Source organism: Thalassophryne amazonica, chromosome 16 (genome assembly GCF_902500255.1).
Source record: "Thalassophryne amazonica chromosome 16, fThaAma1.1, whole genome shotgun sequence".
Taxonomy (NCBI): domain Eukaryota; kingdom Metazoa; phylum Chordata; class Actinopteri; order Batrachoidiformes; family Batrachoididae; genus Thalassophryne; species Thalassophryne amazonica.
Genome location: NC_047118.1, coordinates 91,242,497 through 91,268,040, shown reverse-complemented (window position 1 = coordinate 91,268,040; position 25,544 = coordinate 91,242,497). Strand labels below are relative to the sequence as shown.

The window sequence follows — 25,544 nt, the reverse complement described above, 5'->3', positions numbered from 1 at the left end:
ATCTTTTGCAACATTGCGTGATGATTTACCCTCTTTTAAGAGTTTGATAATCCTCTCCTTTGTTTCAATTGACATCTCTCGTGTTGGAGCCATGATTCATGTCAGTCCACTTGGTGCAAAAGCTCTCCAAGGTGTGATCACTCCTTTTTAGATGCAGACTAATGAGCAGATCTGATTTGATGCAGGTGTTAGTTTTGGGGATGAAAATTTACAGGGTGATTCCATAATTTATTCCTCAAAATTCAGTGAGTCCATATTTTTTTTTCCCTGTGCTTGGTCCAAAAAAGTAACCGTTACTGACTGCCACAATTATTTTTCCTGATTTCTTATAGTGTTTCTTAAAGCCAGGAAGTTGCCATTTGAAATGACTTTAGTTTTGTGTCATGTCTGTGATCTGCTTTTTTCTACAAAATTAAACAACTGAATGAACATCCTCCAAGGCCGGTGATTCCATAATTATTGCCAGGGATTGTACATGCATACACACACATATATATTATTGTATATATTATTTACATTATTATAAGATGTCACTGTCTTACTTACAATTTGTACATGTTCAATAAAGTCCCTCTATCAATCAATCGATCAGTCATGAACAATATTTATGTTTATGAGCTTTAGCCAGGTTAGCCATCTTTGAACTTGTCCAAGGTCTGTGCCCCAAGAATGTTCCCTGTAAATTTGAAGACTGGCAGTAACAGGACTGGACTTATGCTGAGCACAGACAGACAGACACAAAGCCTTTGCAATACACGATGGCCATATTTGATGGCCTTGGGTAAGAAGGAATGAGATGATTAGTGTACTGTCAGAGCACACAAAAATAAAAACCAGAATCAAAGGGCTGCACTGGAAGGACTATTCAATTAATTAATGCTTAATTGACCATATTATTGGTTTGTGTTATTAATATATTTCTGGCCTGGCGGGGGTTGTTGCTAGCCTGGCGACCCGCTGGGGTTATGATCAAACAGATGAAACAGATGAAAGGAGCTCTGTGGGCCAGCAGAACAACCAATCGGGGAAAAGACCATATGCTGCCCCTGCAGAGGACTCACCTGCTTCATGGAGTGCATCTGCAGCAGTGTAGACATCATCAGGCTGGATCGGGCAGCTGGAGGGCAACTCGTCACAGAACACTGCTGAGGCAAGTTCTCTGGACTTCACTCTGTCCTGGCTGGACGACACACTGTCACGTCTATGAGTCAAAACACACACAAGGTTGGTGTCATCTGCAGAGCACAGGACAGATGTTTGCTCAGAGCTACGTGCATGTCCACGAATCACCGTCTTTATAAAATTATACATTGTTGAATTCATGCATGAACTCAAACCAGATCAATCTGTGGAAATGGATTCTGGATGTTCCAGTGATCCAGACAGCTTTAGAAAGGGGCAGGCTGGAAACAAGAACTGAGGATAAAAGTAGAGATTTTCTTTCAAGTTACTTTTGAGCACTCCGTCTAGTTTGTTAGTCTGGTAGTCTTTGTCTAGTTTTTTAGTCTGTCTAGCACGGAGTGTAGGCCTGCAGCCGCAACGTGCTGTCTGGCCTGGTCTGTCCCCCACACAGACAGCATGCAAGCAGTGACTGAGCGCACTGGAACTGAGGCTGATGTGGAAGTGCAGGACCTTGACTGGCTTTAAAACAGCACTTTCCCTTAGCAGAACCACAAACGTATGATGTAATAAACGCCCACACAGAGGTTAAGTGGCTCGGATTCTAAGAGAGGAGTGTGTTCAGGCTTCTTCTGCCACCCATGCTCCACCCCTTTAAGCATTAATGTGTTTGCCGTTTATCTGCGGTGAACACAGCCCACACACAGGCTTCATTGGGGCTCTTCTGGGTATCTAAAGAAAACGAAGAATACGTATGTGACCACTGTTATATGAATCCTGGATGACCGCCAAAGGGCGGTGCTGAAAGCCCTGAATGATCCCTTCGCACATGCGCAGTTCGAGTAATAATACCAAAATAGTCACAGCTGTGACACCACGGAGGACCAATCACAGTGTATATAAGCATACGTCATCCAAGGCTCTGTTCCTACAGAATCTTCTCACGCAACACGGAGATTCCGAGTGACAGAGAATCTCTGGCGGTCATCCGGGATTCATAGAACTGTGGTTACATACATAACCTTCGTTCCATTTCATCCCTCCTGACCGCCAGAGGGTGGTGCTGAAAGCACTGAATGACGAATACCAACAATGTCACGAGGAATCCTGAGCACCCACCTCATAGAGGAGACCCGGAGGACCCCGACAGGAGCACACGACCCAAAGGATGAGGGTCAGCCACACTGACATTGTAGAAACGAGTGAACGTACTCGGGGCAGCCCATGAAGCCGCAGCGCAGATGGCATCCAGCGGAACCGCTGCCCAGGAAGCAGAGACACTTCTGGTAGAGTGAGCCATCACACCGGCCGGCCGGGAACAGCTCCCTGCATGATAGACATAGCAGATGACATCAACGATCCAATGAGAGAGACGTGGTTTAGATAAAGGACAGCCCAACTTAGGACCCCCATGACACAAAAACAGCTGGTCAGAGCGCCTCAGACTCTCAGTAGCTGCAACATATGCCTCCAGTGCTCTCACTGGAGGCAACAACTCAGACCCATCCCCGGCCACAGACAACTGGGGTCGAAACCGCGCCAATCTCAATGGCTGGTTACTATGAGCACAAGACAACACCTTAGGCAAAAATGCCATGTTCGGCCACAGGGTAATATCAGCCCAATCGGGACCCCATCTGAGACATGAGGGGCTGACAGATAGAGCATGTAACTCACCCACTCTTTTAGCGGAGTGGATGGCCAACAAAAATGCAGTCTTACCCGAGAGCCACTTGAGGTCCGCCTCTGCCAAAGGCTCGAACAGAGGGCAAAAACCTGCTTCAAGAACCAGGGTCAGATCCCAGGCTGGTGCACGTGGGGCAGCCGGTGGATGCAACCTACAAGCACCACGCAGAAAAAGAGAAACTAGATGATGGCTTCCAAATGAACAACCATCCGCTCCAGTATGGTAACATGAAATAGCTGCTACATATACATTCAGTGTTGAGGGAGAGCAGCCCTCATCAAGGACAGATTAGAGAAAATCCAGAATAGTAGAAACGGAACAAGTGACTGGACCCTCACTGCGGGCAGAACACCAGACAAAATATTCGCCACCTGTTGTCATATTGTTGCCGGGTAGAAAGTGCCCTGGCAGACAAAATGGTACGCCTGACAGGATGAGCGAGCCCAGTCAGTCTTGACCCCTGGCATGCAGCGGCCACACCCACAGGTTCAGGCGTTGAGGATCGGGTTGCCATATTCGTCCCCCCAAATGAGAGAGAAGATCCCTCCTGGGTGGAAGACACCATGGGTCGCCTCGACATAAACTCCGTAGCAATGGGAACCATAGATGCGCGGGCCAGGAGGGAGCCACCAGCAACAGTCTGTGGCCCTCCCTGAGAACCCTCTGTAGAGTGGGCCAAATCAACGGAAGAGGAAGAAAAGCGCACAGGAGCACCTTGGGCCACGGATGAGCAAACACGCCCCAACCCGACGCGCCCAACACCTCTGTAAGGGAAAACCACAAAGGGCAATGAGTCGACACTTCCGTCGCGAACAGATCCACCTCTGCGCGACAATAGAGGTCCCAGATCATGCTCACCACATCAGCATGAAGACACCACTCCCCTGGAGCAGAAGCCTGACGAGAGAGTGTGTCCGCAGCTCGGTCCTGCTCTCCCGGTAGACACTGCCCGCAGAGTGGACAGACAAGGAAAGGCCCATTCCAGCAGATCCCTGGAGACTTTTAGAAGGTGCCCCCATTATGGTTGATGCAGTAGACAACTGAGGTGTTGTCCGACCGTGTCTCCCCTCCAGGTGGGGAAGAAAGTGCCTCAGAGCTAGATGCACTGCCCGCAGCTCCAGCAAACTGATATGTCTCAAGCAATCCCTTTGGCTCCAGCGCCCTCGAACCGCTCTGTGCTGCCAGACCGCACCCCATCCCGTGGAACTGGCACCCATGGTGACAACCTCTCTGCAGTAAACCACTAGCCCCATCGGGACGCCCCTGGACAAATAAACCCTGTTCCTCCAGGGAGCCAGGGCCCGGAGGCACAACCATGTCACCGTGAGCTTGCGATGTCTGTGTTGTGAAAGCTGTTGAGCCACCTCTGCACAGGGATTAACGAAAGCAAGCCCAACAGCACGATGTGAGTGAATTGATGTCATTTTGCTGAGAAGTTGCAGGAAGGCAATGTATGGACACTGCCTGCCTAGTTTGAACCGACTGACCAACTGGAGGATATCGTCTATCCTGCGGACGGATGGACAAGTCTCCATGGAAGTTGAATCCAAGGCCACCCTGAGAAAAACAGTGGTCTGACAAGGGGTAAGGCAACTCTTCTCCAGGTTGACCGTGAGACCCAACTGGGATGTGTAAGCAAGCAGCCGATGCGTATCCCAAGATGCACATGCCCGAGATGGAGCGCACAGAAGCCAATCGTTGAGAAGGCAGAATCTGTATTCCACATGCTTACAGCGGGGCGAAAGCTGCCTTTACACATTGAGTAAACACCCTTGGAGAAAAGGAGAGGCCAAATGGGAGTACCCGAAAGTGCCACTGACGACCTTGATAGGCAAACCTCAGAAAGCAGCGGTGGTCTGCCGCAATAGGTACATGAAAATAGGCATCGGTCAGATCTATTGATGTAAACCACTCTCCCCTTGCCACAGTCTGAAGGACCTCCACCATGGTCAACATGTGAAACGGCAGCACCTTCAAATAACGATTCAGTCCCTGCAGGTCTAGAATGGGACGAAACCCGCCAGTCTTTTTCGGTATGAGTAATATGTTGAATAGTAGCCTCTGGGTTGCTGCAGAGGATCCACCTCCTCAATAACACCCTTGGCCAAAAGGGCGGAGAGTTCCTGGTCTAGTGCTTTGGCTTTCACCGGGGTTGGCAATCAAAGTCACGTTGACCCAGTCTGAGATGTGTGGCCGGCGCCGGAATTGCAACCTGTAGCCATGGGTCAAAGTAGCAACCACCCACGGAACCACAGTGTGAGCAGCCCAGTAGTTGAGCTGCTCATGGGTAAACCATCCGACTGCCAGCCCAGTGGCCTCACGTTCCCTCCCCATGACCCCTAGGAGCCCTGGAGGGTTGGGGGCCACCATCCAAAGCTCGGGTCTTCCTTGGTTTGGTGGCGGACCGGCTCACGAAAACCACCACCCGGCCTCCGCTGAGAGCCCCGCTGATAACCCTCAGATCAGTATCAAGGCGGGGGTGGCTGCACCTCATGGCCAACAGACGAACACCTCGAACGCTGTGGGGGCACAGTTCTGTTGAGGCCAGAGAGATGCTGCCTAGTCTGCTGTGCCTGGATGGTCTGCTCCAGTGCCTCCAGGACAGCCGGGCCAAACAGCTCACCTGGCTTCACGGGAACACCACGGAGGGTCCTCCGACATGCCTCAGTCAGGGTAGACAAACCTGCCGACGAGCCTGAACAAGGAAAGACATAACTCGACCAAGCTCCCTTGACATTAGGGCAAAAGCCTGCAACGCAGTATCATTAAATCATACCACAATTGCCGCAGCACCAGTATCCTGCAGAAATGCAGAAACTGCAAGCAGGAGGTGCGCCAGAGAATTACCTAACCGGCCAGCACGCGCTCCTGCATTATAAGCCTTGCAAAGGAGGTTGTCAGTCAAACGGCACTGAGTCTGTGGACACCGAGCCTCGCTGCGTAGAGCCTCCTCAGGAGACACAATAACCGAGGCTACCACCGGGTCAATCGCTGGCATGCGGTCTAAACCAGCCCTGGCAGACTCATTCGTAGAGGCCAACGCTCGACCGTCCGCCAAGAGACGCGATAAGTCTCAAGGGTCCGGCCAACACGCGTGCAATTCCCTCAAATAGTCCACCGATGGGGGAACAGAAAAGGAAGTGGGCGCATGACCACGTCTGAAAAAAAGCGCTCCCAGGGGCAGCCTCCTCTGCCACTGGAATATCCAACCACAGGAGATTTAAGGCCCTACCCATAACATCCTGCACAGCGGCATCGCTCGACTCACTGACTACACTTTGAGATGAGCCAAACGAACCCGTTTCAGAAGCCAGAGACAACCGAGTCTCTGCTTCCACCCCAAAATGAGAGGCCGAGGGGACGAGAGACAATACATCCTCCTCCACTGCCAACTCAGGCATAGGTGGAGAAGCCCCCGTCTCAGGCAAGGGAGCTTCCAGCTGCCGGGCTTGAAACAATGACTTTATCTCAGCCAATTCTGCAGACAGCTGCTCTACCCTTGTGGCTAGAGCCGATATATCGGCCGGCCAATATTATCAGCCGATATAAGCCCTTTTCAAAGTACTCACTATCGGTTGAAATGTTGCCGATAGAACGCCGATAATTTCTCAGAACAGTTACTGAAATAATGTTTGTGTTGGCAATGTAAAATGTCCTTGCACCGTTTGTCCAGTAGATGGAGCTCTGACTCCATTCAACTGAGAGCTGCTTACACCCCTGCTTAAATGTGTTCATCACCAGCCCCCGTAGTTTGCCATCACACTGCACTGATCGGCTGACAAAAGCATACAAGTAAGTTATAAGGATGTTTGTAATAACTTTGTGATTGCATTCACCCCACATTTCTCCCATTTCAGTTCAACTCAGTTTGATTAACTCAGTTTATGTAGTAATGTGTCAAATGTGCTTCATTGTGTCAGTCACGCTTTTTATTAAGCCCACGTTGTGTAGACCTTATTTCTAGCATGAAAAACTTTCGTTTACTGCTAAGAGGTTCAAACATTTAGATTCACTGGTCTGGGTTCTGGGAATTACTGCCATTCGCCATTAACCCTCTGGGGCCGACGCCGTTTTTTAATGATATGAGATCATTCAAAAGGATTCAAAAGAATTTTATCGTCATATGCACAAAGGAACATGTTCCCTGCACAATGAGATGTGTCTACTGCATGTAACCCATCCTAATTGCCAGTTAGGAGCAGACGTCGCCATTAGGTGCCCGGGGACCAGCTCCAGATGTACATCCCTGCCTTAGTCAACAGCAGGGCTGAGCAAACCAAGACCGACCCATAACAAATGACACACACAACACACAACATAAGCCGGCCCGGTACATAAACACATAAAAAGCACACACACGAGGTAAGGAAGAGGAAAAAAACCCTCATAGCCGCTGCGTTACACAGCAGCAATGAGGGGAAAAAAAAACAAACCATCAGCACAGAAAAACAATAATCACACAGACAAACAAAGACGCAGGACGACAACCGAGATTTGAAAGTCCAGTTTATCACAACACACTGGAGGCAGCCTATTAGGCGCCATCAACGGCCTTGTCCGACTATCCTGGAAGGGGGAGGGGCTCAGCTCTGAGCAGTCCACTGTCCACAGTCAACGTCAGAGCTGGAGAAGCTGAGGGGAGGGGGATGACCAGGGAGCGAGCCTTAAGTGTTGATCTTCTTGAGGAGGTTTTTTATCGCAGCGGCCTTGAAGTGCAGCTGTGTTTGGGGAAGCCAAATGAATATCCAGATTAGCAGACTCCTGAAAGATTCCACAGTTCTGAGAACAAAGTGGCTCTCAATACATCTGAATGTAGGATGTGGTCTTTACTGATGGTCAAAGCGGATTTCCAGAGCTGCAATATGATTTATGAGATCTGAAATCAAAGTTAACTCCGCGGACTTTCGAGCCACCGTCGGCCATCTTGGTACTCCTCATAGAAGATGTGTGATGACGTGCGCAATGTGAGTCCAATCGGAATTGGTTCTCTGTCACATTGTTTTCCAAAATCCAATCGTAGGGCAGATTTACCTCATGTGATATGGCAAAGATCGTTTTCAGGAGTGATATCTTACTAGTTGGCATGTTTGAATAGCCCCCTAACTGCTCCAATTGCATTTTTGAACTTGAAAATTCTCTGTTATAAAGTTAATCAATATGAGGACAAAGCTTCAGCTTTTAGCTCATACCTTTTTTGTTAAGGGTCCAAAAAAGAACATTTTATTCAAATCAGCTGATTTATCAATTAACTGCATTTTTTTCCATCCAAATATCGTTATCGGCATCGGCCTCAAAAAATCCATATCAGTTGGGCTCTACTTGTGGCAAGGCCTTGAGCGGCTTTGACCCACTTCTTCTTAAAAGGAGCCGCGGTAGCAGTGACCTCACTTCGACATTTTGAATGCCTGGGCGCAGTCACCAGCACCGAAGGCAGGAGCTGGTCAGCCTCTTGTTGAGAGTGCACCTGCGCCAGCCGAGCCACTCTCACACCACGAGGCATGTAACTGCAGTTCATACAGAGATGTTCTGACAGCACCTCTGTCAGATGGTCAAGCCCGAGACAAGCTGGGCACAGGTCATGACTGTCATCTGCACGGAGTGCGAGCCCACAAGCAGCACAGCAGTGGGAGCCGTCCATAAGCCCGACCGCTCAACAGGCAAATCCACACAGCTATGCGGTCTTCAGAATATATGCCAGCGCCGGGAGAGGGGGCACGAACGCTGCCGTCACCAGTAATAGCAAAACAGGAGACCAACTCCGTTAGCTAACAAAATGCAGGTCAAAAAAAAAAAAAAAAAACTGGGATAGGGTAGCGCGCACACCGCTGTCACCAGAAGTAGCCAAACACAACCCAAAAAAAAGGCTAACACAGTCAGCTGTCAATGTAAACAGGCTCAACACCGGGAGAGGGGGCGCTCACGCTGCCATCACCAGCAGTAGCAAAAACTAGACAACAAAAGGAGGCCAACACCGTCAGCTATAAACATAAATAAGTCTAAATCCGGGAGAAGGGGGCGCTAACGCCGCCATCACCAGTAATAGCAAAAACTAAACAACAAAAGGACCAAGGCCAACCCAGGTAGCTCGAAACAATATATGTATGTCCGTATACACGCGTAATACCGGAGAGGGGGCGAACACGCTCCCGTCACCGGTAATGGCAAATAAAAGAGACACTTACTTACACAGTAACAAGAACCGTTGCAGTCACAGGAGGTGAAAAACATTGCTCCTTCCAAAAGGAAAGGTGAAAGGGTGTCCAATGCCGACAAAACCACAATAAATATCCAGCACAAATGGCGGACCGCCAACAGTCGTGAACCACGCCTGAGAAGAAATAAAGGAACAGAGCCTCGGATGACGTATGCTTATATACACTATGATTGGTCATCCGTGGTGTCACAGGTGTGACTATTTTGGTATTATTACTCAAACGGCGCATGCGCGAAGGGATTATTCAGTGTTTTCAGCACCGCCCTCTGGCGGTCAGGAGGGATGAAATGGAACCAACATGTGATGTCACGAGGGCTCCGTCCAGGATAGAGACAGTCTATAACAGCACGCTGTAACAACACAGTGGGTGAAGCGAAGCCGTACGGCAAACACACTGAAACTAAAAGGACATTTCTCCTTCAAAAAACTACAAATAAACACTAACAGTCAGTAAATGTCAGTCACCTTTATGACGTCACTGAGGATTTGCACTCATGAGCGTTATTAAAGCCCCTTTCACACCGGGGGTGCTCTCAGTTGCTCCCAGTTGCGCCGTGCGTCATTATGACGCCGTGTGGAAGCAACACAGTGCCGAGACGATGCAGCTCGGCGCCACAACAGCGCGAGGGGCGCAAAGGAGGAAGCAAGTCGGACGCCGAAAAATTAAGCCCGTTTAATTTCTTTGGAGTCCTGTGCTCGACGCAGAAAGGAAGCGGTTCCAGCACAAGTCGGGGCAAAGAGGCGTAACTCGGGGCAAAGATGCGTTACCCGGCGTGACTCGGAAGCCAATTTATGATTCCTGCTGTGTTCCATTGTTCCCCGCAGTATAAATCATGCAGGATTGTTTTATACCATGTACTCAATGCAGTAAAAACTACACGCTGAAAAAAAAAAAAATACCACAGGAAAAAAAAAAAATGCTGATTGCAGCTCAGTTCCTTCTCTGTGTGGAGCTGTCTGGTGAAGAGAGTGAGGCAGCAGCACAGCTTCTCTCACAAATGTGTTTAAATAAAATCCATAAAAGTCCTGCTTACAGAGTGATTGCCAGAAATATCCAGTAAAAAGTCCGGACATCTCTAGTCCACTCATGGACGTTCGTTCACGTGCGCACATATGAACAATTAAAAGAAAAAAAAAAAAAAAAGTCTGGCTGCAGGCATTAGTTCCTTGTTCTCTGCTCAAACTCTCACATCACAGTTAAAAGGACATAAGTCCTCCTCACAGACTGATTGCCAGAGACAGGTCATGTCACTGAGGATTTACGCTCATCAGCTTTATTAAGAAACACTAAGTCAGCAGATGTCAGTCACCTTTATGACGTCACTGAGGATTTACACTCATTAGCTTTATTAACAAACACTAAGTCAGCAGATGTCAGTCACCTTTATGACGTCACTGAGGATTTGCGCTCATTAGCTTTAACAAACACTAACATTCAGCTGATGTCAGTCACCTTTATGACGTCACTGAGGATTTGCGCTCATTAGCTTTAACAAACACTAACATTCAGCTGATGTGAGTCACCTTTATGACGTCACTGAGAATTTGCACTCATTAGCTTTATTAACACTAAGTCAACAGATGTCAGTCACCTTTATGACGTCACTGAGGATTTGCGCTCATGAGCTTTATTAACAAACACTAAGTCAGCAGATGTCAGTCGCCTTTATGACATCACTGAGGATTTGCGCTCATTAGCTTTATTAACAAAAACTAAGTCAGCAGATGTCAGTCACCTTTATGACATCACTGAGGATTTGTGCTCATTAGCTTTATTAAACTGTCAACAGATGTCAGTCACCTTTATGACGTCAGAGGATTTGCGCTCATTAGCCTTAACAAACACTAACATTCAGCAGATGTCAGTCGCCTTTATGACATCAGTGACGATTTGTGCTCATTAGCTTTATTAAACTGTCAGCAGATGTCAGTCGCCTGTATGCCGTCACTGACGATTTGCGCTCATTAGCTTTATTAAACTGTCAGCAGATGTCAGTCGCCTGTATGCCGTCACTGACGATTTGCGCTCATTAGCTTTATTAAACTGTCAGCAGATGTCAGTCGCCTGTATGCCGTCACTGACGATTTGCGCTCATTAGCTTTATTAAACTGTCAGCAGATGTCAGTCACCTTTATGACATCACTGAGAATTTGCACTCATTAGCTTTATTAAACACTAACAGTCAGCAGATGTCAGTCGTCTTTATGACATCAGTGACGATTTGTGCTCATTAGCTTTATTAACAAACACTAAGTCAGCAGATGTCAGTCGTCTTTATGACATCAGTGACGATTTGTGCTCATTAGCTTTATTAACAAACACTAAGTCAACAGATGTCAGTCACCTTTATGACGTCACTGAGGATTTGCACTCATTAGCTTTATTAACAAACACCAAGTCAACAGATGTCAGTCACCTTTATGACGTCACTGAGAATTTGCACTCATTAGCTTTATTAACACTAAGTCAACAGATGTCAGTCACCTTTATGACATCAGTGACAATTTGTGCTCATTAGCTTTATTAACAAACACTAACAGTCAGCAGATGTCAGTCGCCTTTATGACATCACTGAGGATTTGTGCTCATTAGCTTTATTAACAAACACTGTCAGCAGATGTCAGTCACCTTTATGACATCACTGAGGATTTGCGCTCATTAGCTTTATTAAACTGTCAACAGATGTGCGTCACCTTTATGACGTCACTGAGGATTTGCGCTCATTAGCTTTAACAAACACTAACATTCAGCAGATGTCAGTCACCTTTATGACATCACTGAGGATTTGTGCTCATTAGCTTTATTAACAAACACTAACAGTCAGCAGATGTCAGTCGTCTTTATGACATCAGTGACGATTTGTGCTCATTAGCTTTATTAAACTGTCAGCAGATGTCAGTCGCCTGTATGCCGTCACTGGGGATTTGTGCTCATTAGCTTTATTAAACTGTCAGCAGATGTCAGTCGCCTGTATGCCGTCACTGAGGATTGTGCTCATTAGCTTTAATTAAACTGTCAACAGATGTCAGTCACCTTTATGACATCACTGAGAATTTGCACTCATTAGCTTTATTAACACTAAGTCAACCAGATGTCAGTCACCTTTATGACGTCACTGAGGATTTGCGCTCATGAGCTTTATTAAACTGTCAGCAGATGTCAGTCGCCTGTATGCCATCACTGAGGATTTGTGCTCATTAGCTTTATTAACAAACACTAAGTCAACAGATGTCAGTCACCTTTATGACGTCACTGAGGATTTGCGCTCATGAGCTTTATTAACAAACACTAAGTCAGCAGATGTCAGTCACCTTTATGACCATCAGTGACGATTTGTGCTCATTAGCTTTATTAAACTGTCAGCAGAATGTCAGTCGCCTGTATGCCGTCACTGAGGATTTGCGCTCATTAGCTTATTAAACAAACACTAAGTCAACAGATGTCAGTCACCTTTATGACGTCACTGAGAATTTGCACTCATTAGCTTTATTAACACTAAGTCAGCAGATGTCAGTCGCATTTATGACATCAGTGACGATTTGTGCTCATTAGCTTTATTACCAAACACTAAGTCAGCAGATGTCAGTCGCCTTTATGACATCAGTGACGATTTGTGCTCATTAGCTTTATTAACAAACTATGTCAGCAGATGTCAGTCGCCTTTATGACATCAGTGACGATTTGTGCTCATTAGCTTTATTAACAAACACTAAGTCAGCAGATGTCAGTCGCCTTTATGACATCAGTGACGATTGTGCTCATTAGCTTTATTAACAAACACTAACAGTCAGCAGATGCCAGTCGCCTTATGACATCAGTGACGGATTGGTGCTCATTAGCTTTATTAAACTGTCAGCAGATGCCACTCGCCTTTATGACATCACTAAGGATTTTGCGCTCATTAGCTTTATTAAACAGTCAGCAGATGTCAGTCGCCTTTATGCCGTCACTGAGGATTTGCGCTCATTAGCTTATTAATAAACACTAAGTCAGCAGATTTGAGTCGCCTTTATGACTAGAGCCCGACCGATATATCGGCCTGCCGATATAAGCCCTTGTCAAGTACTCACCATCGGCCGAACTTTTGCTGATAAAACGCCGATAATTTCTCATAAACAGAACAGTTACTGAAATAATGTTTGTGTCAGCAATGTAAAATGTCCTTGCACCATTTGTCCAGGTAGATGGAGCTCTGACTCCATTCAACAGAGCTGCTTTACACCCCTGCTTAAATGTGTTCATAACCGCCCCCCGTAGTTCACCGTCACACTGCACTGATCGGCTTGACAAAAGCATACAAGTAAGTTTATAAGGATGTTGTTTGTAATAACTCTGCGATTACATTCACCCCACATTTCTCCCGTTTCACTTCAACTCAGTTTGATTAACTCAGTTTATGTAGTAATGTGTCAAATGTGCTTCATTGCGTCGGTCACACTTTTATTAAGCCCACGTTGTGTAGACCTTATTTCTAGTTTACTGCTAAGAGGTTGAAACAGGCGTTACGGCCCATTACGATATAATTTTGGACCGTTACGCTTATTTTGGACAGTGTAATCAACCGTTTCTGCAGCGCGACCCCAGTTTGAAGCGTGAAGCACTGAAGCAATGCTTCGATTCAATGGCTTGTGGCTCTTTGATTCGCTGCTCTTCAGAAGCGGTAAGTCCGCTTTTTAACCCCTCTCAAAGCCATTAAAATCTCATGAGTCATTTTTGTGTGTATTAAAGTCATTAACTGGGACTCCTGTCTTGTTGCAGTCAACAAACGAGAATCGTTCTCCGTTCCTTTGTCACAGATTCAAACGATGTGCGGCTCTCTGCTGAGACAGAGTCCGCTCGGAATTAATAACTTCAAAACGAATCGCCGCTTTAAATAAAATGACACCTCGTACAAACGTTGCAATACAGACAATAAACGACAATCAACTAAAATGTTTTTTCCAAAAAATGAGACGTCTGAGCTGTAGAGCTCGGCTCATAGGTATGGAAAGACATTCATGCCACTAATAATGTCTGAAAGGAAATGCTTTTGACAAAAACTAACAGATTTCTGTTTATGTCCAGAGATAAAGGATCCACCATGTAGAGTTTATTATGTCCAGAGTGTAAGGATCCAGTAACCAATTTCATATTTATTTACTTTAAGATACGGCTGTCACAATTATTACAATATTCGTCAATAGCGATTATTTTTCATATTCGCGATTACCGTGAATTATTTATTTATCCACAAAGCATAAACGACTCAATCTGACATTGTGCTGCAGCCTCACTCTCGTCTTAAGGCGGGACAATAACAGGGAGGCTGACGGCCGATTAAAACAGTGCCGTCTTCTTCAAAAGCTGTCTAAAATGCAGAACTGTCGGTGTGTGTGTCTGTGTCTGCGCACAGAGTTAACAGGCTGCAGACTACGAGGGAGGGGGTGAGTGAGATTCCTAAATGCAGGCGCGACTCGTTCAGTGCACAGCGAGCGCGGAGCACAGAGAGGATTTTAACCCGAGTGAACATGTTAACAAAACGAAAACGTGAAGCTGCCTTTACTTCTCTCTGAACTTTCTCTAAAGGTGTGATTCTGCAGTTACCGTCCTGTTCACACCATGTGCGCATCGTATGCTGAATTTATGAGATCATGAGATGAAATAACGGTCAATATCTTTAAAAATGAGAATATATGAATGAACTGAGCCACAAAAAAAAAAAAAAAAAAAAAAACCCTGACATGGAGAAGCTGTGGTGATGTTCAGATGCACAGATCACAAAAAGCAGGTGAGAACTCTGAACTTTAACAGCTGTTACTTTCCAAAGGTATTTATTTGTTCAATATGGGCTTAATGCAGTGTTTAAGCACAAAACGTGACTGATGAGAAACAATTTCAGAAATGCAACAGAAACAACCACAACTCAGAAAAAGTTGGGACTGTATGTAAAATGAAGATAAAAATAAAAATGTTGCACCATTCCCAGTTTCTCCACTCACAGAAGCCAAACGTTCTTCCAGAGTTGTGTAATTATACTACAACAGTAGAATATAAAGGGAAAAAAAGAAAAAAATAGACAATATATTCGTCAATCGCAATTATTTGTCTGACAGTTAATCGTCTCCAGAAATTCCTAATCGTGACAGCCCTACTTTAAGACTCAATAAAATGTTGTTCAATTTCAATTTAATCAGCTTATAAAGCGCCAAATTACAACAAAAGCCGTCTCAAGGTGCCTCACACAGAACAGTTCAACATAAAAATAAAAAAAAATTCAAATACCTAATTAAAACAGAAGTAAAAGAACAAAACATAAATAAAAACTACTCATAAGAAAGTGAATAAATATGTTTTAAGTCTTGACTTAAAAATGTCCACTGACTCCGACTACCTCACTGAGGGCCATGTACTGGCTAACCCAGAATGAGATTGCCCAATCAACAAACTTCTCCAGCCTTCTGGACATGATAAAGGGACCTGGGCTGTCGTACCTGGCTTTTCCCCTTTGGGAGATTAATACAACTTTGCACAGATTGCTTTTGTACTAGACAGTTCTTTCTTACTGTTCTTGAAAATTGCACAAACATACTACAGGGTCTTGTGAAAAGAATCTTATTTTACTGTAAATATGATAGTTTCCTCACATGTTATATCAGGGTCCATGTTTTCTTGTTAAAATGTTCTACCAGCACTAAAACCAACCTCTGTTTGCACTAAGGTTGTTTTAAAGTTTTTTTTGTTCTTGAAAGTTGCAGAATAGAAAAATAAAGGAGTCTTGTGAAAATAATGTTTCCTTAGTGTTTGTGTTTCTTTCCTCTCACAATTACTTGTCTGCAACTGAAAACGTTTTTCTACCTGTAATATAACCTATATCTAAGTTGCAGCAACAAGAGGTCAGATCAGATGTATTTCACAACTCTTTTTAAGGATATGTATGCTAATTTCACAAAGGTTTAATTCTTGATTGCATTTTTTGAACTTGAAAAATTCTTCTGTTATCAAGTTAATCAATATGAGGACAAAGCTTCAGCTTTTAGCTCATACTTTTTTTGTTAAGGGACCAAAAAGAACATTTTATTCATTAAAAAAAATATATATATATCAGCTGATTTATCGGCTATCGGCAAATCAGCCGATCTATCAATTATCTGCATTTTTTTTTTATCCAAATATCGTTATCGGCATCGCCCTTAAAAAAAATCCATATCGGTCAGGCTCTATTTATGACTTCACTGAGGATTTGCGCTCATTAGTTTTATTAACAAACACTAACAGTCAGCAGATTTCGGTCGCCTTTATGCCGTCACTGAGGATTTTGTTCTCATTAGCTTTAATACGCATATGTGGCGGACATGACGAGCGAAGCTCTTCAGCATCTCACCATGTCATTTAGGTCTTTCAGACTTCTTGCTTTTTTTTTTCTTTTTTTTTTTGAGTAAATGCTTTGGTGGAGCATGAGCATGGCTAAAACCTTTCAGCTTCTGGGAGGGAAATCCCCAAGACCCCTGCCTTTTATTTTATTTTTTACCTTTCAGCTTCTGGGGGAGCTCCGCACCCCTCCCCACCTTTTTAAGCATTTTTATTTTTTTTTGCCTACAATATGGCCAAATTATCATATTGCAATATTTTAAGATATGACTATGATTTCACACCAAGTGCAGCAACAGTGAAAATTAAACATTCTTTAAAAAACAGTAATAATACCACACTCATTTTGCACTCATCATAAGGTTTGGATACAGTGCCCTCCAAAAGTACTGGAACACTTGGAATTTCACACATATTATGTGAGAAAGATTAAAAAAGAAAATAAGATTATAAAATAAAACCTTCACTGTGCCTTGTGATAGAATCACTACGATGACCACTCCAAGATGGGGGCAGCATTTCTTGCGTCTCAGCAACCAATGTGGCATCTACTCCTCTTTATAATGTCTATGTTCGTCTACCGTTGGCCTTGTGATAGAATCACTACAATGATTGGTCCAAGATGGGGGCCGCATTTCTTCGCCACGTCAACCAATATGGCGTCTACTGTTCTTTGTAATGACTATGTTCGTCTACCATCAGTTTGTGGCTTTTTACCACTGCAGAGATTTTTTGTGCCATTTCTGGTTTGTGCCTCCGTCTACCATAGAGCAGCCTCCCAGGCTCATATTAACAAAAACTAACAGTAAATGTCAGTCACCTTTATGTCGTCAGTGAGGATTTGTTCTCTCATTACCTTAACGGAATACTAACAGATAGTAAATGTCCAGTCACCTTTATGTCATCAGTGAGGATTTGTTCTCTCATTACCTTAACGAAATACTAACAGATAGTAAATGTCAGTCACCTTTATGTCATCAGTGAGGATTTGTTCTCTCATTACCTTAACGAAATACTAACAGATAGTAAATGTCAGTCACCTTTATGTCGTCAGTGAGGATTTGTTCTCTCATTACCTTAACGAAATACTAACAGATAGTAAATGTCAGTCACCTTTATGTCGTCAGTGAGGATTTGTTCTCTCATTACCTTAACGAAATACTAACAGATAGTAATGTCAGTCACCTTTATGTCGTCAGTGAGGATTTGTTCTCATTACCTTAACGAAATACTAATAGGGTCAATGACATGACATGCATATTTTTGTGTCCAAGTCCATTATTTAAAAAATGAATAAATCTATTTATGACATCACTTTAATCTATAAACCAATTTATTTTAATTAGTTTTTCATTAAGTTCAAATAGTAATATTCTTCTGTTGTTTTGGCCTCTCAAACCTCCAAGATGTCAGGTGTTGCAACTGTCCGAACAAGAGAGCAGACTAAGAAAACTAATAAAAATGTTATTTTGACAATGATAAAGTTAAAATGAAACACTATGGCATTGTTTTGTGTTTAAAATCTTTTTGATTATGTTTTATTTCTAATATCATTTGTTTTTAAAGCTGTAAAAAAATCTTTAAAACTTTTGTCCAACAATTTACATTTCCTAAATATCAGGGTGGCGCAACCATAAACGTATGACTTTTATTTTGAAATGAAGCGATAACAGCTGTAAAGACGATATTCGATCAGCCAGAGGACCCTAAGTGACTGTTTGGACTAAGCTAAAATTTTTGTAGATCTCTGTCAAATAGTAATAAAAATAACTACTTTCAACTCATACATGTGCTGGTACACTTTTCATGTCAGGTGGTACAACCAATGTAAAACTCATGAAATTATATTTTATCATAAAACTCTTAATTTTTTAAAAAGTGGTCCGTTTGAACTTCATGCTATTGGTAGGAGCTAAAGCTAGCATACAAAAAAAAGCCTGCTTATTTGAGATTAGCTGCAATAGTCAGGTGGTGCAACCAGCTAGTCAGGTGGCACAACTGTAAGGAATGTTACTATATACTGCTATTCAAAGCTCTAAGATTATCCATGAAACCATAAAATATTTTGTAGTTTTAAATTTAAAGATATTATACACTTTAAAACATTTCAAATTATAATTTGTACATTTTAGATGCCACTATCAAGTAAAGAAAAGTCGGCATGACACAGGGCGCGTATTAATAATGATCCGGCTGCAAGGGAAGCATATCTTGCAAAAACAAAGAGAGGTAATGCATCTATACATAGTCCATTTTACATTTGTAAGTTTATTAGTTCTTGTGTTTTATAGCTATCAGAGGAGGAAGAGAGAAGGGAAAATTGTGAAGCCCCCTATCGGCCAATTCTCTAAGCACGAACAGAAAAAAACAGGCAACAGTGGAGGGAAGATCAAAAAGCACCGGGACAGAAAAAGAGGCATTGAGGAAATATTGCATTTTACACCCAAGTCAAATGAACCCTCAGAAGAACTTGAACCTAACTCTCCCAAGAAGAACAATGTTGAACCTAACACTCCCAACAATGTGAGAATGCAATTAACTGTGCATCAAATATCTCTATTTAATAACACTTAGACATATGACTAGAACATATGTTACTATTATAAAAGATTTTTTGTTCAGCATATTTCATATTATAACAAATGTCAGGTTGTACAACCAATTTAAACAAAAAAATTATATGTTAAAGTGACTAAATGGTTTTTTAATGTGATGAATGTAGTTATTATAATAAATATCTGGATTTGTGTATTTGTGTTTTTATTTTTCTGTCTTTAAAGGCAAAATTGAATGTTAACTTGGCTCAAAACCTGACATACAGAATGCTAAAATCGTAAATGATTGGAAAAAAGAACACAATGATAAAATAATAACCTGTTACCTTGTGTAGACATGCTAAGGAATAGTTGCAAAAGATTTAATCTTAAAATAAAGATTAGGAATGTATACAGATTTTTATAAATATTTGGATGCGCCACCTGACATTTTTTTTGGCATGCAATTCAAAATACTGTTTCAAAATGAGCTAAAACAGTTAAAATGTTATTCAATAAATGAGATTTGTTAAAACATTTTTCTGGATTCAAAAATATGTTTTACATATATATTGAAAATACTTTATAAAAATACCTTTTTTGAAGCCTAATTTGTCAATGACCCACTAACAGATAGTAAATGTCAGTCCCCTTTATGTCGTCAGTGAGGATTTGTTCTCATTACCTTAATGAAATACTAACAGTTGGTAAATGTCAGTCACCTTTATGTCGTCAGTGAGGATTTGTTCTAATCTAACTATTCTAATGTTTTATTGTATGCAGATGACACTGTACTCTTTTACTCTGATTCAAACCCCAATCTTGTAAATACTAAATTGTCATCTGATCTCAAAACACTCCAAAATTGGGTAACGGATCATCATCTTAGTATTAAAATGAAAAGACTGAACGTAGGTATTTTCATTCCCCAGGAAGCAACTTCAAATGTGCAACACAATCATGTTCTCTGATTACAAACTGCACATAACAACAACCTATAAATATCTTGGTGTACTCTTGGATTCACATCTTAATTATAAAGAACATGTCAACTCTTGACCAAGAAACTACAACAAAAACCGTATGTCTACAATACAATCAGACCATATTTGACAACCAGTTTCTCACACGTACCTCCATGCCGTAGTCCTCTCCTCTCTCTCCTACTGTCTGCCTATATGGTCTCTCACCACAAATGATGTTCTTGATCCTGTGGCTCGACTGTACAATAGAGCTTTCAAAATACACTGTCAACTTCAAGGCTGGACCCACCATTGTATAGCCCTGTCCAGATCAAATGCTCTGACTTTCAACAACTATATAAGCAGTATGGCTATTAGATTTTATTTTCAGTTAAAAAAACTTCAACCTCCCACCAGCTTTGTTGGCTCTAGTACCGACTACAAACTCTCAAAGGAGCACCAGATCAACATTGGCGGAACAGCTCCAAGTCCCTTTTTGAAAAAACACATATGGACAAAGATCATTCTTCTATATCTACACTAAGGTGTGGAATGATATTCCTCTGGGCACTAGATCTATCAGCTCAGAGATACTATTTAAAAACTTACAGAGACGATTTAATGATTAGTTACTCGTGTAACCACTGACCTACCTCTCTTACTTGACTGATCACTTTATGATTGTGGTGCTGTACATGTTAGGTCTATTGTCCAAATGATTGAATGAAATGTTTGTTTGTGTGTAGGTTTGTGTGTAAAACAGGAACCTGCTGTAAAACAGTGTTACTGAGTCAGGCCTGCGGTAATGTGCAATTGTGCTTTTTAACCTTTTCCTGTATGAATAAATTAAATGAAATGAGTTCTCATTACCTTAACGAAATACTAAAAGTTAGTAAATGTCAGTCCCCTTTATGTCGTCAGTGAGGATTTGTTCTCTCATTACCTTTAGGAAATACTAACAGATAGTAAATGTCAGTCACCTTTATGTCGTCAGTGAGGATTTGTTCTCTCATTACATTAACGAAATACTAAGATAGTAAATGTCAGTCACCTTTATGTCGTCAGTGAGGATTTGTTCTCTCATTACCTTAACGAAATACTAACAGATAGTAAATGTCAGTCACCTTTATGTCGTCAGTGAGGATTTGTTCTCATTACCTTAAAGAAATACAGTGTTCCCTCGTTTATCGCGGGAGTTACGTTCTAAAAATAGCCCGCGATAGGTGAATTCCGCGAAGTAGCAGCGTTATTTTTTTACAATTATTATAGATGTTTTAAAGCTGTAATACCCCTCACTACACACATTTTCTCACTTTTCTCTCCTGTGTAAACACTCTCAAGTTCAAACCTTAGTAGAAAAATAAGTCCAGTATTATAGAATGAAACCAAAGATCAAAACCTGTTTTCAGGCCCAAACATTTGTTTGAGAAATAAAATAGAACGTTTTCCTATAAATAATTATGATGGCTTTTAGAACTAACAAATTTAAATTTAAAGATCAACCTACGAGGTTGGACACATAAGAAATTATTAATAGTAACTGACCAGTATTCCTTGATCGCGCCTTCATCTGTGGCACCGCTCCGCGGCGTCTTTTTCCACCTCGGGGCAGGTGTCTTTTTCCGAGTGATATGGGTAGCTGCTGGCGCTCTTTTTTTCTTCTGAGTGAGAAGATTCTTATAAACAGACACAAGCAGAACACAATGCGCGTGCTTTTTCTTCGCTGCTGGAGCGCTCTGCATCAAAACAGCGAGTGTATTCTCTGAACCTGTTGCCAGATTTTGGCTGCAACTAAGCACAGCAGACAGTAAAAAAAAAAAAAGAAGAAGCATGCAAAACTGCACTAAAAAAAAATCCGCGAAACAGCGAGACCGCGAAAGGTGAACCGCGATATAGCGAGGGACCACTGTACTAACAGATAGCAAATGTCAGTCACCTTTATGTCGTCAGTGAGGATCTGTTCTCATTACCTTAACGAAATACTAACAGTTAGCAAATGTCAGTCACCTTTATGTCGTCAGTGAGGATCTGTTCTCATTACCTTAACGAAATACTAACAGTTAGCAAATGTCAGTCACCTTTATGTCGTCAGTGAGGATCTGTTCTCATTACCTTAACGAAATACTAACATTTAGCAAATGTCAGTCACCTTTATGTCGTCAGTGAGGATCTGTTCTCATTACCTTAACGAAATACTAACAGTTAGCAAATGTCAGTCACCTTTATGTCGTCAGTGAGGATCTGTTCACATTACCTTAACGAAATACTAACAGTTAGCAAATGTCAGTCACCTTTATGTCGTCAGTGAGGATCTGTTCACATTACCTTAACGAAATACTAACAGTTAGCAAATGTCAGTCACCTTTATGTCGTCAGTGAGGATCTGTTCACATTACCTAACGAATACTAACATTTAGCAAATGTCAGTCACCTTTATGTCGTCAGTGAGGATCTGTTCACATTACCTTAACGAAATACTAACAGTTAGCAAATGTCAGTCACCTTTATGTCGTCAGTGAGGATCTGTTCACATTACCTTAACGAAATACTAACAGTTAGCAAATGTCAGTCACCTTTATGTCGTCAGTGAGGATCTGTTCACATTACCTTAACGAAATACTAACAGTTAGCAAATGTCAGTCACCTTTATGTCGTCAGTGAGGATCTGTTCACATTACCTTAACGAAATACTAACAGTTAGCAAATGTCAGTCACCTTTATGTCGTCAGTGAGGATCTGTTCACATTACCTTAACGAAATACTAACAGTTAGCAAATGTCAGTCACCTTATGTCGTCAGTGAGGATCTGTTCACATTACCTTAACGAAATACTAACAGTTAGCAAATGTCAGTCACCTTTATGTCGTCAGTGAGGATCTGTTCACATTACCTTAACGAAATACTAACAGTTAGCAAATGTCAGTCACCTTTATGTCGTCAGTGAGGATCTGTTCACATTACCTTAACGAAATACTAACAGCAAATGTCAGTCACCTTTATGTCGTCAGTGAGGATCTGTTCACATTACCTTAACGAAATACTAACAGCAAATGTCAGTCACCTTTATGTCGTCAGTGAGGATCTGTTCACATTACCTTAACGAAATACTAACAGTTAGCAAATGTCAGTCACCTTTATGTCGTCAGTGAGGATCTGTTCACATTACCTTAACGAAATACTAACAGTTAGCAAATGTCAGTCACCTTTATGTCGGTCAGTGAGGATCTGTTCACATTACCTTAACGAAATACTAACAGTTAGCAAATGTCAGTCACCTTTATGTCGTCAGTGAGGATCTGTTCACATTACCTTAACGAAATACTAACAGTTAGCAAATGTCAGTCACCTTTATGTCGTCAGTGAGGATCTGTTCACATTACCTTAACGAAATACTAACAGTTAGCAAATGTCAGTCACCTTTATGTCGTCAGTGAGGATCTGTTCACATTACCTTAACGAAATACTAACAGTTAGCAAATGTCAGTCACCTTTATGTCGTCAGTGAGGATCTGTTCACATTACCTTAACGAAATACTAACAGTTAGCAAATGTCAGTCACCTTTATGTCGTCAGTGAGGATCTGTTCTCATTACCTTAACGAAATACTAACAGTTAGCAAATGTCAGTCACCTTTATGTCGTCAGTGAGGATTTGTTCTCATTACCTTAACGAAATACTAACAGTTAGCAAATGTCAGTCACCTTTATGTCGTCAGTGAGGATTTGTTCTCATTACCTTAACGAAATACTAACAGTTAGCAAATGTCAGTCACCTTTATGTCGTCAGTGAGGATTTGTTCTCATTACCTTAACGAAATACTAACAGTTAGCAAATGTCAGTCACCTTTATGTCGTCAGTGAGGATTTGTTCTCATTACCTTAACGAAATACTAACAGTTAGCAAATGTCAGTCACCTTTATGTCGTCAGTGAGGATTTGTTCTCATTACCTTAACGAAATACTAACAGTTAGCAAATGTCAGTCACCTTTATGTCGTCAGTGAGGATTTGTTCTCATTACCTTAACGAAATACTAACAGTTAGCAAATGTCAGTCACCTTTATGTCGTCAGTGAGGATTTGTTCTCATTACCTTAACGAAATACTAACAGTTAGCAAATGTCAGTCACCTTTATGTCGTCAGTGAGGATTTGTTCTCATTACCGTAACGAAATACTAACAGTTAGCAAATGTCAGTCACCTTTATGTCGTCAGTGAGGATTTGTTCTCATTACCGTAACGAAATACTAACAGTTAGCAAATGTCAGTCACCTTTATGTCGTCAGTGAGGATTTGTTCTCATTACCTTAACGAAATACTAACAGTTAGTAAATGTCAGTCACCTTTATGTCGTCAGTGAGGATTTGTTCACATTACCTTAACGAAATACTAACAGTTAGCAAATGTCAGTCACCTTTATGTCGTCAGTGAGGATTTGTTCTCATTACCTTAACGAAATACTAACAGTTAGCAAATGTCAGTCACCTTTATGTCGTCAGTGAGGATTTGTTCTCATTACCTTAACGAAATACTAACAGTTAGCAAATGTCAGTCACCTTTATGTCGTCAGTGAGGATTTGTTCTCATTACCTTAACGAAATACTAACAGTTAGCAAATGTCAGTCACCTTTATGTCGTCAGTGAGGATTTGTTCTCATTACCGTAACGAAATACTAACAGTTAGCAAATGTCAGTCACCTTTATGTCGTCAGTGAGGATTTGTTCTCATTACCTTAACGAAATACTAACAGTTAGTAAATGTCAGTCACCTTTATGTCGTCAGTGAGGATTTGTTCACATTACCTTAACGAAATACTAACATTTAGTAAATGTCAGTCACCTTTATGTCATCAGTGAGGATTTGTTGTCAGCATCTGTATTAACTTATTCTTAACTCATGCTAACAGCAGGTCTCAGTCGAATTTATGACGTCGCAGTGGGTGTTTCCTCTTTGGGAGCACAGATGAAATGCTAGCGTTAGCTGCCAGCCCGTGTTGTCAGGTGAACTTCAGTAAGTGTCGCAGTCACAAAGTCAGCCGCTGGTGCTGGTGCCGGTGTGTTCGGCGTGTGTATGCTGTGTTCGGAGCCGGGCGGCCTCCCCTCCCACGCGGCGCCGTGAAGGCCGTGGATCGGGGCCTTCGCCGCGGCCACGCCACCTACCTGCTCTGCCAGTCGTTCCACTGTAACGAGGATTTGTGGGCGCCGCTGAGCCGAGATCCCGAGGCTTTGCGGCTCATTACCTTGTGGAGAGCTGCATGAGCCGCTGGACGCGGTACACGGTAACGGGGAGCAGCTTCGAGGTTCGAGCTCACGGGGACTTCAGTGCTAACACACAGGAAGACCGCGTCCGCCTTCGTCAGCGCTGCAAAGACGGCAGCGCCTTCTGCCTGACTGCCGGTGGCGCCCCCCTGCTGCTGGCGGTCCTCCTCATTTCGCGAGGTCACTCAGACGCGTCAGTCCAAACCTGGATCTTGGGTTGGATTATGTCATGTTTTCAAATAAATAAAAACAAACAAATAAAATTAATAAAATATCCAGCAATGTTTTTTTTGTTCCCTTCTTTTCTGTCCAACAGTTCCTGAATATGTCTGGCTGATCTTCTGACATCTCTGGATCACTGAGCTGCTGAGACTGGCCTGTTGAGCAAACCAACTAACACATTCTTAGTGGCTGTCTGCAGAAC

At 42.6% G+C, this 25,544-nt stretch overlaps 2 protein-coding genes across 2 annotated transcripts in view; one reads left to right on the top strand and one right to left on the bottom strand.

Annotated features, from left to right (window-relative positions):
• The window catches only part of LOC117528785 (serine/threonine-protein kinase SMG1-like), a 163,229-nt gene extending 137,999 nt beyond the window's left edge, over positions 1-25,230 (bottom strand). Inside the window, exons 1-2 of the mRNA XM_034191410.1 lie at positions 25,022-25,230; positions 1,062-1,201 (exon numbers count right to left, since the gene is read on the bottom strand). Of these exons, the coding sequence (XP_034047301.1) occupies positions 1,062-1,201; positions 25,022-25,098 (217 nt within the window). The 5' untranslated portion in view covers positions 25,099-25,230. The remainder of the gene's footprint in view (positions 1-1,061; positions 1,202-25,021) is intronic.
• Positions 21,811-25,544, top strand: part of si:dkeyp-72e1.9 (syntaxin-binding protein 4) — a 375,953-nt gene continuing 372,219 nt past the window's right edge. The window contains exon 1 of the mRNA XM_034189933.1: positions 21,811-21,823. The gene's annotated coding sequence lies outside the window, so the exon portion shown is untranslated. The remainder of the gene's footprint in view (positions 21,824-25,544) is intronic.